General features: G+C 38.0%; 1 protein-coding gene across 2 annotated transcripts in view; it reads right to left on the bottom strand.

The window, feature by feature from the left end:
* Window positions 1-12551, bottom strand: part of LOC149258200 (putative lipase ROG1) — a 72350-nt gene that overhangs the window by 18603 nt on the left and 41196 nt on the right. For both annotated transcript variants that reach the window (XM_089414896.1, XM_089414894.1), the window contains exons 3-4: window positions 1297-1367; window positions 323-592 (exon numbers count right to left, since the gene is read on the bottom strand). In XM_089414896.1, coding sequence (XP_089271022.1) covers window positions 323-592; window positions 1297-1367 — 341 coding nt within the window. The remainder of the gene's footprint in view (window positions 1-322; window positions 593-1296; window positions 1368-12551) is intronic.

Genomic DNA, 12551 nt, shown 5'->3' with positions numbered 1-12551 from the left:
GAGTATACCATGCTTGAAAATAGAAATACCTTGGAGAACAAAATGAGCTGCGGAATTACTCATGGAAGAAACTGAATATGCAGATGATTAAATTGGATTTATATAACTGAAAAAAAAATGTCAATGAAAAACCATAGAATATTTTGACAGTCCTCGAAATACATTAACAAGGGAGAGATCTTCAACATCGTCAATTGTCTTCACAATGAAACAACAAAAACATATTTCCTTAATGCCAAGACAAGCAAAAAGAGGTATGTTATTGGGTTAAATATGTTTCTAAAAACAATGAAAATGAAGACATATTAGCATAGGTGGTTACCTGATTTTTTCCTTTACAACCCAGGTGAGGTGTTGCAACAGAAATAAAGTTGACTGGCTCCAACCCAGCAATTTTACCCCTTGATTGCTCTTCACTGTGGTGAATTAAATCAACGTCCATCAACTCCCCACCATTTTCTCCTGCAATTTCACCATTTGAAGGTGGCTCGTATAGTCTCCCAATTGTGTATCTTGCTACCAAGCCACCAAGTGAGTGAGCAATGAATGAAATCTTTTTAACTCCAGGGTTACGAGTTATTGCTTCCAGTACCTGCAGATTGGGAACAAAGATCAAAAGTCAATGCACAGAATCTGGTCTCTTGATGATAATTGACGCTAAAACAGCCAGGTCCTTCAATACAATTGGCAATAATCTCCTAGTAGAATTCAAGCCCATTATTTTTTCCAAGGAAAAACTCACGGGGAAACCCAATGGATGCTTCCCCATATTCATGGATGGCATCACTAGTAAGCTCATCAACATAGAATAGTGCACCTAACCCAAGGGGGATTCAAATTGGGCACCTGCTGGCACAAAACTAACCAAATGCCCAACAATGCACTACTGCACTAATGCAATAATGGACATGGGCTTGGGTATTGATCCACTTATGTGTGCACCTATGACGAGATTGTTTTATATAATCTCTCTTGGTGCAAACACACATTTGACTACTACCTCAAGGTGACCATGGCTCTAAGAAAATCCTTCATGGGAATTGAAATTTGCCCCCTAGTAAAAAACTTATAGATCCTCATCAATGGATCCAACCCCTTTGGGCGACAACCTATTCATTATTTTAGAAATAAAGTAGTGAATCTGCAATAAACAAAACATCACATGGATGCGGGAAAGGCTATGTTAACATCAATCCAATATGCACAAGAAAGAAAACATATCAAACAATGGTAGAAGCTGACCTAACTAGCTAACATCAATGCAATATGCACAAGAAAACAATGGTAGAATCTGACCTCATCAGCTAAACGCTCTCCCATCACATCAACCCCATCATGAGTCAATTTCAGTGCATTGCGTTCACTACCTGCAAGACATCCAAACCTCAGTTCTCCTTCCTCACATAAGTATTTAAACATTCTGATGATCCATAATCTAAGGTCAAACTCTTCTTCATTCAGTTAATTTACGTCAGTAAGTTCAAATAATCGGTTTTCTTGAATCACAGTTCTTAAAAAATAGTTGGATGTGAGATGTTCTAACAATGCCATGGAGGAGTTAGGATTTCTTTCCAGACCTTGTGTGTTTTGTTTTATATTTTAAATGGAGTTTCATTCACTGCCTATGTCAACCTTTGGTGTATATGTGAAAGATTCATATATCCATGCAACATTTGTGGAAGATTCAGCTATCCTAACCTTCAAAGTGTAATATTTTGTATGTTAGGAGACCCTCTTAGGAAGCAGCCTGACTTTCAGCAATTATTATTTCAGCTAAAACCAGTCTCACTAGCATTTGAGTGAAAATTCATTTTGAACATAGTATTTCCATAGAGAACAATTTCCACAAAACATAGGCTATCAAACACCACACTAAGATCAAAAAGCATGTATAACTGCTTCCTCACCAGAAATAAGCTAAACATAAGAATAGATATTGAGACTGCCTCTGTCAAGACACTATATAATAGCATTACCGATGAATCAATCAGTACAAACAACAAGAACTACAACAAGAATCACTGCAGCAAATGGATCAACAAGAATTCCTATTAAACAATATCTGGTCATTTTATTTTGGCCTCCATGAATAAACAATTGCCGAGAAAATGAATACTATCCTTTCAATACCACATCATCCATTGTATCTTTTCATCAGAAATCAAAAATAAAATCTGGTCATTTTCTTTTAACCTCCATGATAAAAGGATCATTAAGAAAATGAATACTAGGTTTTCAATACCACATCTTCCCTTGTATTTTTTCATCAGAAAAAACTGATTGTTAATTTCCTGTGCCATGAACATTCAAACCAAAGATATAATAGTATTTATTAACTTTGTCTTTTGGCACACCTTTTTACTCTCATGATCTAGAATTAACACCAATTTTTTATCGACATATCTAAAGATTCTAACTATAGATTGTCAATTGGGTATAGCTCGACTGGTTGTGAAAAGTTGTTACCCTCCCCACCTAGGTTCAAATCCTATTTTATGATATGTTGCTCTTGGCGAGCTGATTGTTATTAATATATGATCTATTCATAAGTTGATGACCTGGCCTTGTGCCCTGAAGAATCTGGGGTTTACCCTGCGTACCATCCTCAGCATGAGGGGAAGTGTCAGAGAGGTTTCCACTAGGATATGTTACTTAGTAAAAACAAAAGTAAAAAGATTCTAATTATATAGGACTAGGAATGAAAAAATATGTTATGTTTGGACATTCTCATCATCTTTGTGGGTTAGCAAGAACTGGACAAACTAGCCTACGAAAGTCATTTGCTAGATGCTCATGTTTACAGCTTTTTTGCAAAGATTCCTTGGTTGTGCATTAATTAATAAAAACAAAGAAATAAGTACTGCATTTATGGCACTTGATTACTATTAAAAAAATCCCAAATACAATGTAGACAAGGATACAAAAAAGGCACACTGAAACTTAAAAGCACTTCATGAATAGTTTCATTATTGAATAAATATCAGTAGAATAAAGGACAACATCCCAAACTGTTCCATTCAACATGTATTCCATTGGTATCCTGATCAAAGTGCCTTCATGTATTAGCTTAGAAACTCGCTTTACAGGAAGAGTTCCATTACTGACTAAATATGAGCATGATAAGGGACACCATCCCAAACTGTTCCAGTTTACAAGTATTCCATTGGTATGCCAACCAGATTGCCTTCGGCTTCCTGTAATAGCTGACAAAGTCACTCTACGAGTCTACAGAGTATATTCTGTTCAATTCCAAATCACCAAGTAATGGTAACAGGAAACTGAAAACTGGAAACAGCTGGAAATGAGTTTTCAGATATGAATACAGGAAGGGTCCAAAGTATAGGAAACTTCAGGTAGACTCCTTAGGAAACCACATGAAACAAGAAAAACACCAGGAATTCCTGTAAAAGCTTACAAACTTGTTTGATGTCCCTAAGTATTGGCAAGTGGAAACTGGAAATTCTTAATCTACTATTTTGGTCAAGTAGTGGCAGGTGCAAGGGGTTTCGTACTGGATCCCAGAGGAAAACTTAAAACAATCTTTGCCTGGGATCTAAGAGAGTCCACAAATTGTCAAGTTGTGGCTTCTGCCTTTCTCTAGGGTCTTCTATTAGCAATTGAATCGGGAACCAAGAACTTGATTGTTATAGGTAACTCAAGCAGAATTATCGAACTAATGCTCTCAAAATCACCCTCGTCCAATAACAAGATTGCATCTCTTATAGCTCGCTCTCAAAGGCAAGTCTACAATTTCCAAAAATCTCATTTCACCAAGTCCTTCGAGAACACAATCATCGAGTTGATGCCTAGCCAATTAGGAATATTTCTCAAAAAATTGGAATGGGAAAAATGGGGGTTTATTTGACCAACCAATTCCTTAACATCCATATCTCTTGCAAATGAAGGCATGTAACATCACATTAATGCAACACATGTCAGAATATCAAATTCACCGAATTACATATGATGGGCATATGTACAAAAGGACCTACAAATCCCCCTCACATGCCTAAACTAAATTCTGGTCTACCCATATCACAGTGAGGTTTATCACTAACGTGATGGGATTATGGATTTTGGTATGGGAGAACACATCACCATCTGGAGCAAGGTTACCCTGCTGGAGAATCCACTGGTAAGAATCTCCCTCAGCCTTTGGATGGCCATAAAGAATTTCTGCTTGAAGGGCTCAGGCTCAGGACATGCACAATGTGTGGAATTTCAAATGCTCTGGACCTCAAATTTCTTCTATGTGTTTGGCATCATGGTAATAGTTCATGCTTCGTTCACTTTTGGTATATGTTCTTTTTGTCTTTTGGGATGCAATTTTAAAAAATGTTTATCTGTTGGTAATCTGGATTCTGAACACCTTCATTTGGGAGTCTGGCTCCTTGGTTCTGCTTGGTATTGGGCACCCTGCCTCAACAGTTTGCTGACATTGGGCGGCCTGGTGGTATTGTTTGGTTGGTTGTGCAGTGGGGTTCCTCTGGCAATTTGGTTTTGGGTTTGTTTTAACTGAAGGCAGAGCACATTCCTCTCAAGAGCTGGAAGCTCTGTTCTGCTCTGTGCATTACTCCCATGGACTACAAGGAAGCTCGGGAAATTAGTAAAGTTCTCTATATGCATGAAGAGTCCATTGCATGCAACTGGACTTCTCTCTTCTCTGTGACAACAAAAAGAAAATAAAAATGAGCATTAGTGCCCTTCCCAAAGAACCATAATTATGCTTTGGTACAGTAAAAATAGCAGATTGATACCCTGAAAAGAAAATATAACATGTTAAGAAATTTGGTTTTTAATCTAAGAAAAGGATCCCACTCAGTAACTTCCAATCACAGGATGTCTAGAAACTTTGTTCATCTGGAGTACACAGAGGATGATACGGTTCACCAAATGCTAGAAGACATGGATCACGGAAATCAGGAGTCCCTTCCTACCAATTTGGGGCTGGAAGAAGCTAACAATCATCATAGTATTTGTTAAATCTTAGGTTATGTAAAGCAAATAGAATTTTGTTGCTTTTCTAAGATTATAGACATGTAAGAAATATGCTATTTTGCTATGCTACAACTTTTATGATATAAATTTCCCCAATTTCTGTTAAAAAGAAAAACACGGAACTGGAAATGGCAGGAGATGGGTTTCCAGAAATGTGTACAGCAAGTCCAATGTATCAGAAACTCCTTGGGAAACCACAGGAAAAGAGGGAAGTACCAGAATATGGTTTTCAGAAAAAAGAACAAAATTTTCAGAGAAAATATCTAGTATCATTATATGTGCATTTAGTACTTCATTTTTCCCTTGAACTGATCGATGAATTACACACATTTATCTGAAGAGGTGTATCCGATAAATTACAAACACATTTATCTGATGAATCCCCCCCCCCCCGGCCCAATCCGAAGAGGTGTATATGAGTCCAAGAAGAGAGCTAAAATACAAAGGTATATAGCAGCGAATGGCTGGATGTGCTCTCTGAAATGGTGGTTTAAGGAAGACCACAAACCAAATGAGGTAGCAGAAGCCAAAGTCTTCTACCAATGGTGGTTTAAGGCTGACCACCAACTCTGGAACTTGGCTCGAAGCAGTTCCTGGAACAATTCCAAATCTGGCTAGAAGTTGAAGTCTTCTGTAAAGTGGAAGTGCTCCTTGATGATGGTTTAAAAATGACCACAAACTGATGAAATGGGTAGCAGAAGCTGAATTCTTCTACCAGTGGTGGTTTAAGGCAGGCCACCAACCAAATCATGCTCATGGAACATGAGTCTTTCTCTAGCTAAAGCTTTAACTTTAGCTCTAGCTAAATCTAGCTCTAGCCTCTGTTGGATCTGGTTAAGGTTGTGGCTCAGGCTCATCTGATATGGCTTTGATTCTAGTAGCTAACTATCAGTTCCCCCCTGTCTGATACAAGGTGAGAAGATAAAATTCTCTCCACTCGAGAACTAACTTTGCCGAATGACAGATATATCTTCTTGGTTGATGAAGACGATCCATAGGTGAATCTTTGCTCTTACAGGTGTCTTCTGTCAGGAGCATAGGTCTGAATGATGAGCATGTTTTCTACAATGCTCACTAGGGTGGAGATCAAAATACTAATCTTTCATGTGGCCAACTCAATCACAATGTTGGCATTTGTAAATCTCACGTGTATGTGGACTTTGTGGAGCAAGTGAAGATGAACTGTGTGAAAGAAACCCAACACTATGAAACTGGATTGGTTGGGGAGTAGTCTGGAATGTGAAAGGTCACAACTCACATCCTTTTCATATCTAAGACTGGTTTTGTGCTTGTTGTTGATGACTTCTTCCCAAGGTCTTGTTGATTTTTGAGTAGTTGTAGAAGGTATTCCCCAGCGACTCAAGTCAAACCTAAAAGATAATTGAAAGAAGAAATTTAATTTAAATTTTTCAATTTAAATTTGCCTCCAAAAGTACAAGTCGGCCCAACAACAGTCACACCACTTGGGCAACCCTAAATCACTACAAAAAGGCATTCGATCTTCTCATTTGCTCACCAACTCAACAACACACATTCTCTCTCTCACATGTGTGAAGAAGACTGAGGAAGAGGCCAAGATTTCTAAGGAAGACGAAATTTTTGAGCAACTGAGTTTGACCAACTTTGACCTCACGTGTGGGCCGCAGTTCTAGGCAGTTTGACCAAATTTCTAGGAAGGTTGACCAGTTATTCTGGCAAGCTACAGGGGGCCGAATTTCGGCCCATTTGACTGAGGCTGACCTATTTTTGGGCAGATGCAGGAAGGCCAAATTTTGGCCCATTTGACCAAGGTTTGACATGTATTGGATTTTGTGGTTTGTTTGACCAAGTTTGATTGGAGAAATCAGATTGTACTTTTGTTGAATTGATCAATTTCTCCTAGAAAAGATTGTTGGGTTTTCTCCTGGGTTTGGGTTTCCCATGGCAAGGCAAAACTTTTGGTCTCTACTATGCATGGTTTTTCTCAGTGTTGTTAAAAGCGCGATCGGGATTAAATCGGCGCGGGGAACGAATCGGAAAAAATCGGAAAAATCGGGAAAAAATCGGAAAAAAGCGGGAAAAATCGTTTGGTACAAAAATATTCATTTTTTTTCATTTTTTTTCAATTTTTTTAATATCTAAACCATCTACAACATAAAATAAATACATTGACACATAAATATGATAAAAAAACTAATATATAAGATGTTTAATATCATTTCTAGCGCTAAAATCACACATAACATTGAATCATGTCCTGAATAGTAAGTCCTGACTCCTGAGTCCCAACTCAGCCTCAAAATATCAACAAAAAATATGATAATGTATCTCATCATGTCATAATGTCATATACAATAAAATGAAAGTCTAATCCTATTGATTTCCTCTGCCCCTCTTGCGAGAAAATGCCACAGCTTTCCCTTTCCCTCTAGATGTAGATGCTGGTGCCCGTGCAGGTGGAAATGGCAGTGGAGTCTGATGTGCTCTAGACGTTGAAGAACTAGAAGTAGGAGCTATAGGAGGTAGACCACGTCCTCTACTGGTGGCAGGGGTAGCCCGGGCAGGTGGTGTCACCTGGAAACATTACAATCTCCCAATCCTGAAATCCTGAAAAACTGATAAGTCTGCTGAATTTTAAATGAAATCTAAAATTCTACTTTCTCCATATGAAATCCAATGAGGCTGGAACCACTCTCAAACATCCTGAGTCATTTCATGGTAATGTTAAAAATTTAAGTAAAAGGATGAAAATGAAGATTAAGGAGAATGTCACTTTTACTTTAAGAATTTAACATTACCATGAATAGCATATCCATACTAGGGCCTAGACTTGATCATTAAGCTATCCCACTCAAAAATTATTTGTTTCTTTCAAAAAACATTGCATGAAAAAACCCAAAAAAAGTTATAAAACTATGCTGTCCTGAGCCCCCACGATTTTTTCGTTAAAAATCGCGCTTTTTTCGAAAAAATCGCGATTTTTTGAAAAAAGCGCGATTTTTTCAGTAAAAATCGGCAAAAAAAAAGTAGGCGATTTTTTCGTATAAAAATCGCGATTTGATCGGCAAGGTGAAAAAATCGCGATTTTCCGATAAAATCGCGATTTTATCGCGATTTTAACAACACTGGTTTTTCTACTATGATCTTCATTGTTCTATTGCATTTATAGTTGAATTTTTTGGAGTGTAATTGCTTAATGATAAGCTAGAATGTGCTAAAGTAATATCATATGTTATTGGAAGTAATTATCAGTTGCAGAAAATTGTGCTTGTCTTATTAGCACTAGAAACTCAACAGATCTGATAATGGGTTTAGGAAGTGCAAGCGCCTGAAATGGCATCATTATTCTAATCACATGTTGACTGTTGATAAGAGTCAAAACGAGAGCGAGACGCAAAAAATATCATACTTTAACACTTTTACCATCAGGGCCGGTGAAGTGTCTCCACGTTCCACGCGTGTGGTACTACCTGTGTTCTCCCGAGAAGAGGAAAAGAGCCCATTGAAGTCTCGACAAGACCCCTACTAAAGAATTTGTTCCATTCCAATCCAATACATTGCACAACAATTTAGAACAATTGAAGAGTAACTATTTTCGTGAAATTCAATTGTCTCAATTCTTGAGCAACCGGACCAAAAACTCGTGTTGAACCTGGGTGATCTATCCATGACCAGGATGAAGCTTGGGTAAAACTAAGTGGAGGTCCGAACCACTCAAAAAGAGAATTGTTTTGAACAAGAACTAGTTCAGAATGTTGACTCTTTTGTTGTAATTCATCTCACTGGAGTTGTGACTCGAGTTGAAGAAACTCAATTTTGTCCTTTTTCAACAGAAACTCTTTAGCCACCCCTCCAAGGTTATAGATATGTGGTGGTAAAAGTTTGTTTAATTCAAAGACTACTTTAGATGGAGTCTCAACATCAATTGCTACCACTGTTGGAAGAAATGAGTACCATTGCAAATGATGGTGATGGCCTCTCTTCCTACAAATGAGATAAACGATTATGTTGATAAATATTGTGCATAATCTATGCAAGGAAAGGATCCTTCTTTACCTCTAATATCCTGGATTGTAGCATGTTGTACCTCGCAAACATCGAATTTATTTCATTGGGCACGTCCAGTGTTACTTGGGAGCGGGAGCGAAAACGGGAGCGGGAGTGACATTTTCAAAAGCTCCCGGTTTGGGCGAATCCCGAAGCGATTTATATATATATATATATATATATTTTATATATTTTATATTTTGATACATATATGTCAACAAAAACATGTAGAATGATGAATTAGATATAAAAAACATAAAAAAACATAAATTGATCATTGAACCATCAACCATATAATTGTATAACATCAATCATCTAGTTGTTGTAATCTTGATTCTTCATCAACCACGTCCACAAGTTAGTAACATACAACATATTGAGTCTCGTAGTCGTGAATCATGATTCATGATTCATCAATATTAAAGTTTCAACTTCAAGCTTTCAAAATTGAAAATTCAATATATAATATTTATCATCATTGATCACCAAAGTTGTACTTATAAGCTAAGTTTAACCATTACAAGAAATAATATCTAACATGAAATTAAATGTTATAAAATGAATTATGAAATGAAGTGAAACAACTTTCACAAAGCATCATATTCATAATTCGGAATCATTACTAATGAGTTATAATTGCCAACTTCAAACTTCAAACTTAAATTGTCACAGTCATATATTGTTTACAAAAAATATCATTATGATATGAAAGAGTCAAGACTCAACAGTTATGAAAACTAATAGAAACTAGAAAAGACAAGTAAATTGTAAATCTATTATCTACTACTACATGTGGCCCTTGCCACGAGAAGTGTCTAATGTATGAGTAGGTCATGGTGGTCTTCTAGGAGTCTCCCGCACAGACCGACGCCCAGAACCAGAAAGCACATGCCCTCCATGTGAGGGTGTAGATGGAGGCGGCGACAGCAATGGACCAAGACTCGGACCTCGAGCACTGCTACTGGATGGTGGAGGTGGCATGGTTGTTGCTTCATCTTCCTCTCTTATAAGTTTCGCTTCCAGTTCTTCAAGATGTATAGTGCCATCCTCCAAATTATTATCCTCTGGGTGGTTGTCCCAAATTTTATATGTTGGATCCTCATAAGCCCGATCACAGTGATGACTCAACAACCTCAAGTTGTAGTACACATAAACCAAGCTTTCTGCCCAGTTTTCATTGAGTCTGTTTCTTTTCACATTATGTATGAAGCTATAGGTGCTCCAACACCTCTCTGCAGAAGAAGTATTTACAACCTGTGAGAGAACCTTTTTTGCCAATTTTGGCAAAAGGCCATGGCTGCCATATGTTTCCCACCATGTGAGAGCATCAAATCTGTCTCTATCTTCCATTGCATGAAAGGTACCAAACAAACCAGTGCAACTGAAGTATCTACCTATTTCAAGACGCACACTAGCACATTCCTCCCTGTCAAGTATCAACTTTTCTAATGCTTCCAAATATCCTGTAGATACCTCTTCATCTATATGGGGTTTGGCCCTAACCCCACCCCCTGGTGCAGGTTGGCCCAACCAAGATGTAGAGTAGTATTTTGGCGTAAGGATATACGCCAAGCAATGTAGTGGAACATTAAGTTTATCCCACCGTACACACACAATCGTGAATCAGTTTGTACAAGTTGGGATCATTGTTATGAACAATATCTTTTATTTTCCCCAACATGGTATCCATCTGCTCATACACCTCGCCAATCACTGGTTTATCTGTATCTACAAACCGAATCATGTGATAAATGGGCTTCGTGAAATCCAATACTTGACTCACACGTGCCCAAAACATACCATCAAGAGCGGCCTCCTCCACCTGTTCAAAACCTTGCTTGTCAGCTGCATTTATAGCCTTTTCCTTTAATACCTGCCAATGTGGACTTGATACCATGCTAGCCAATGACTCTCTTACCTTCAAAAGGCGCCTGAAGGTGAGGTAATAGCTACCAAATCTAGTCCTCGCAATATTCAACAACTCCAATCTTGAGTAACTGCGGAAAAGGCCATGGGTATTGCTATGATTTGTAATAAATTTTATCATTTGTTTGCCTTTCTTGTACAAATCACCAATCCATTTGTATTGTTCGTTTTTGTTTTTAACAATATCATGCATCAAAAGGTATATTGTGTGAACCAAACACCTAGACCAAAATATGTTGGGGTATTTATCCTCAATAATTGCTCCCGTTGCCTTACAATTAGGAGCATTATCAGTGATGACTTGGATGACATTGTATGGCCCAATACGGTCAATTGTTTCAAGTAATGGTTCTGCAATGTTGATAACAGTCTTGAACTTGTCTGAGTAATCATATGCTGAAAGAAAGATGGCACCACTAACAGACACAGCGAGAACATTTATCAATGGCTTGCCTTTTACATTTGTCCATCCATCAGATACAATGGACACCCCACAGTCAGTCCAAGAACTTGTCATTCTATTCAAAGAATGTGATATTTTTGCTTTTTCATGATCAAGTCCAACGGTTCTTGCCTTGTCATACCCAGGGCTCTTGTATCCTTTAGGAGCATCATTTATGGCAGAAACCATTTCGTGCCAATAAGGTGAGCGAAGAACATTGAATGGTATCCCACATGCATAGAGAAACCTGTAAACTTTTGAATCCACATCATTCCTACACCCTTCATCAAGGAAATTTGATATGATTCTATGCCTTAAACTTGTGACCCTGTGCTTGCATATCCACTGCCTTGGGAGGATCCTGAAGGAGTTCTTTGTGCATGTGATTGTGAACTTGGTTCAAAGAAACCCTTTGATTTTTTAGATTTGTATTGGGCTTCCTCCTCTTCCCTTATGTATTTGGCTCTATCTGCTGCTGACACACCTGTACAAGTTTTGATTCCTATTTGTTTGTCTCCATCCCATGGAATTTTCCCGCAGAGGTGTTTTCTGGCACCGGTGTATGAACATGTGTAATTATTGTTGCAATGAGGGCAATGAAATTTAGTGGTTCCACCCCCTTTCCCTGCTTCAGGCCTGTTAACATATTTCCACAATGGGGTTTGGTCTTGTTTAGTTTTTTGAGCTAACTCATGTTCACTCTCCTCCAGCTCCTCCTCACCGGGGTTTTCATCAAAATCCACTATGTTCCCCTTCTTCATCCCCTTCTTCATTTTCAATTTCAACCCTCCTTTTTCTATTCTCCGGCACCCAAGAAGAAGAAAATGCCAAGAAATATAACCATGATGTTTGAAATGTGAAGTTTTGAATCTGCAAAATTTAAAAAAATGAAATGGGAATGGGAATGGGAAATAGAGAAAATTTTATTTATTTATTTAGGAATAATTTAATAAACATTAAAAAAAAATTGCTAGACACTCTATTCAATATTGTAGAACTAGAGCCTACCTCTTTGGCATCCAATCTCCCCTTGCAAACTCTTCAATCTCCCCTTTCTCTTGCTCTCTCACTCTCTTGCTCCTTGCTCTCTCCTTGCTCCTCACTCTCTCCTTGCTCCTGAGTCCTCACTCTCACCCTCTCTCAATCTCAATTGAGCTCT

The sequence above is a fragment of the Pinus tabuliformis genome, chromosome 6, assembly GCF_031772625.1.
Source record: "Pinus tabuliformis cultivar Carrire ecotype Pingquan chromosome 6, CPIR1, whole genome shotgun sequence".
Lineage (NCBI taxonomy): Eukaryota > Viridiplantae > Streptophyta > Pinopsida > Pinales > Pinaceae > Pinus > Pinus tabuliformis.
This window is presented reverse-complemented; position numbering and strand designations above follow the sequence as displayed.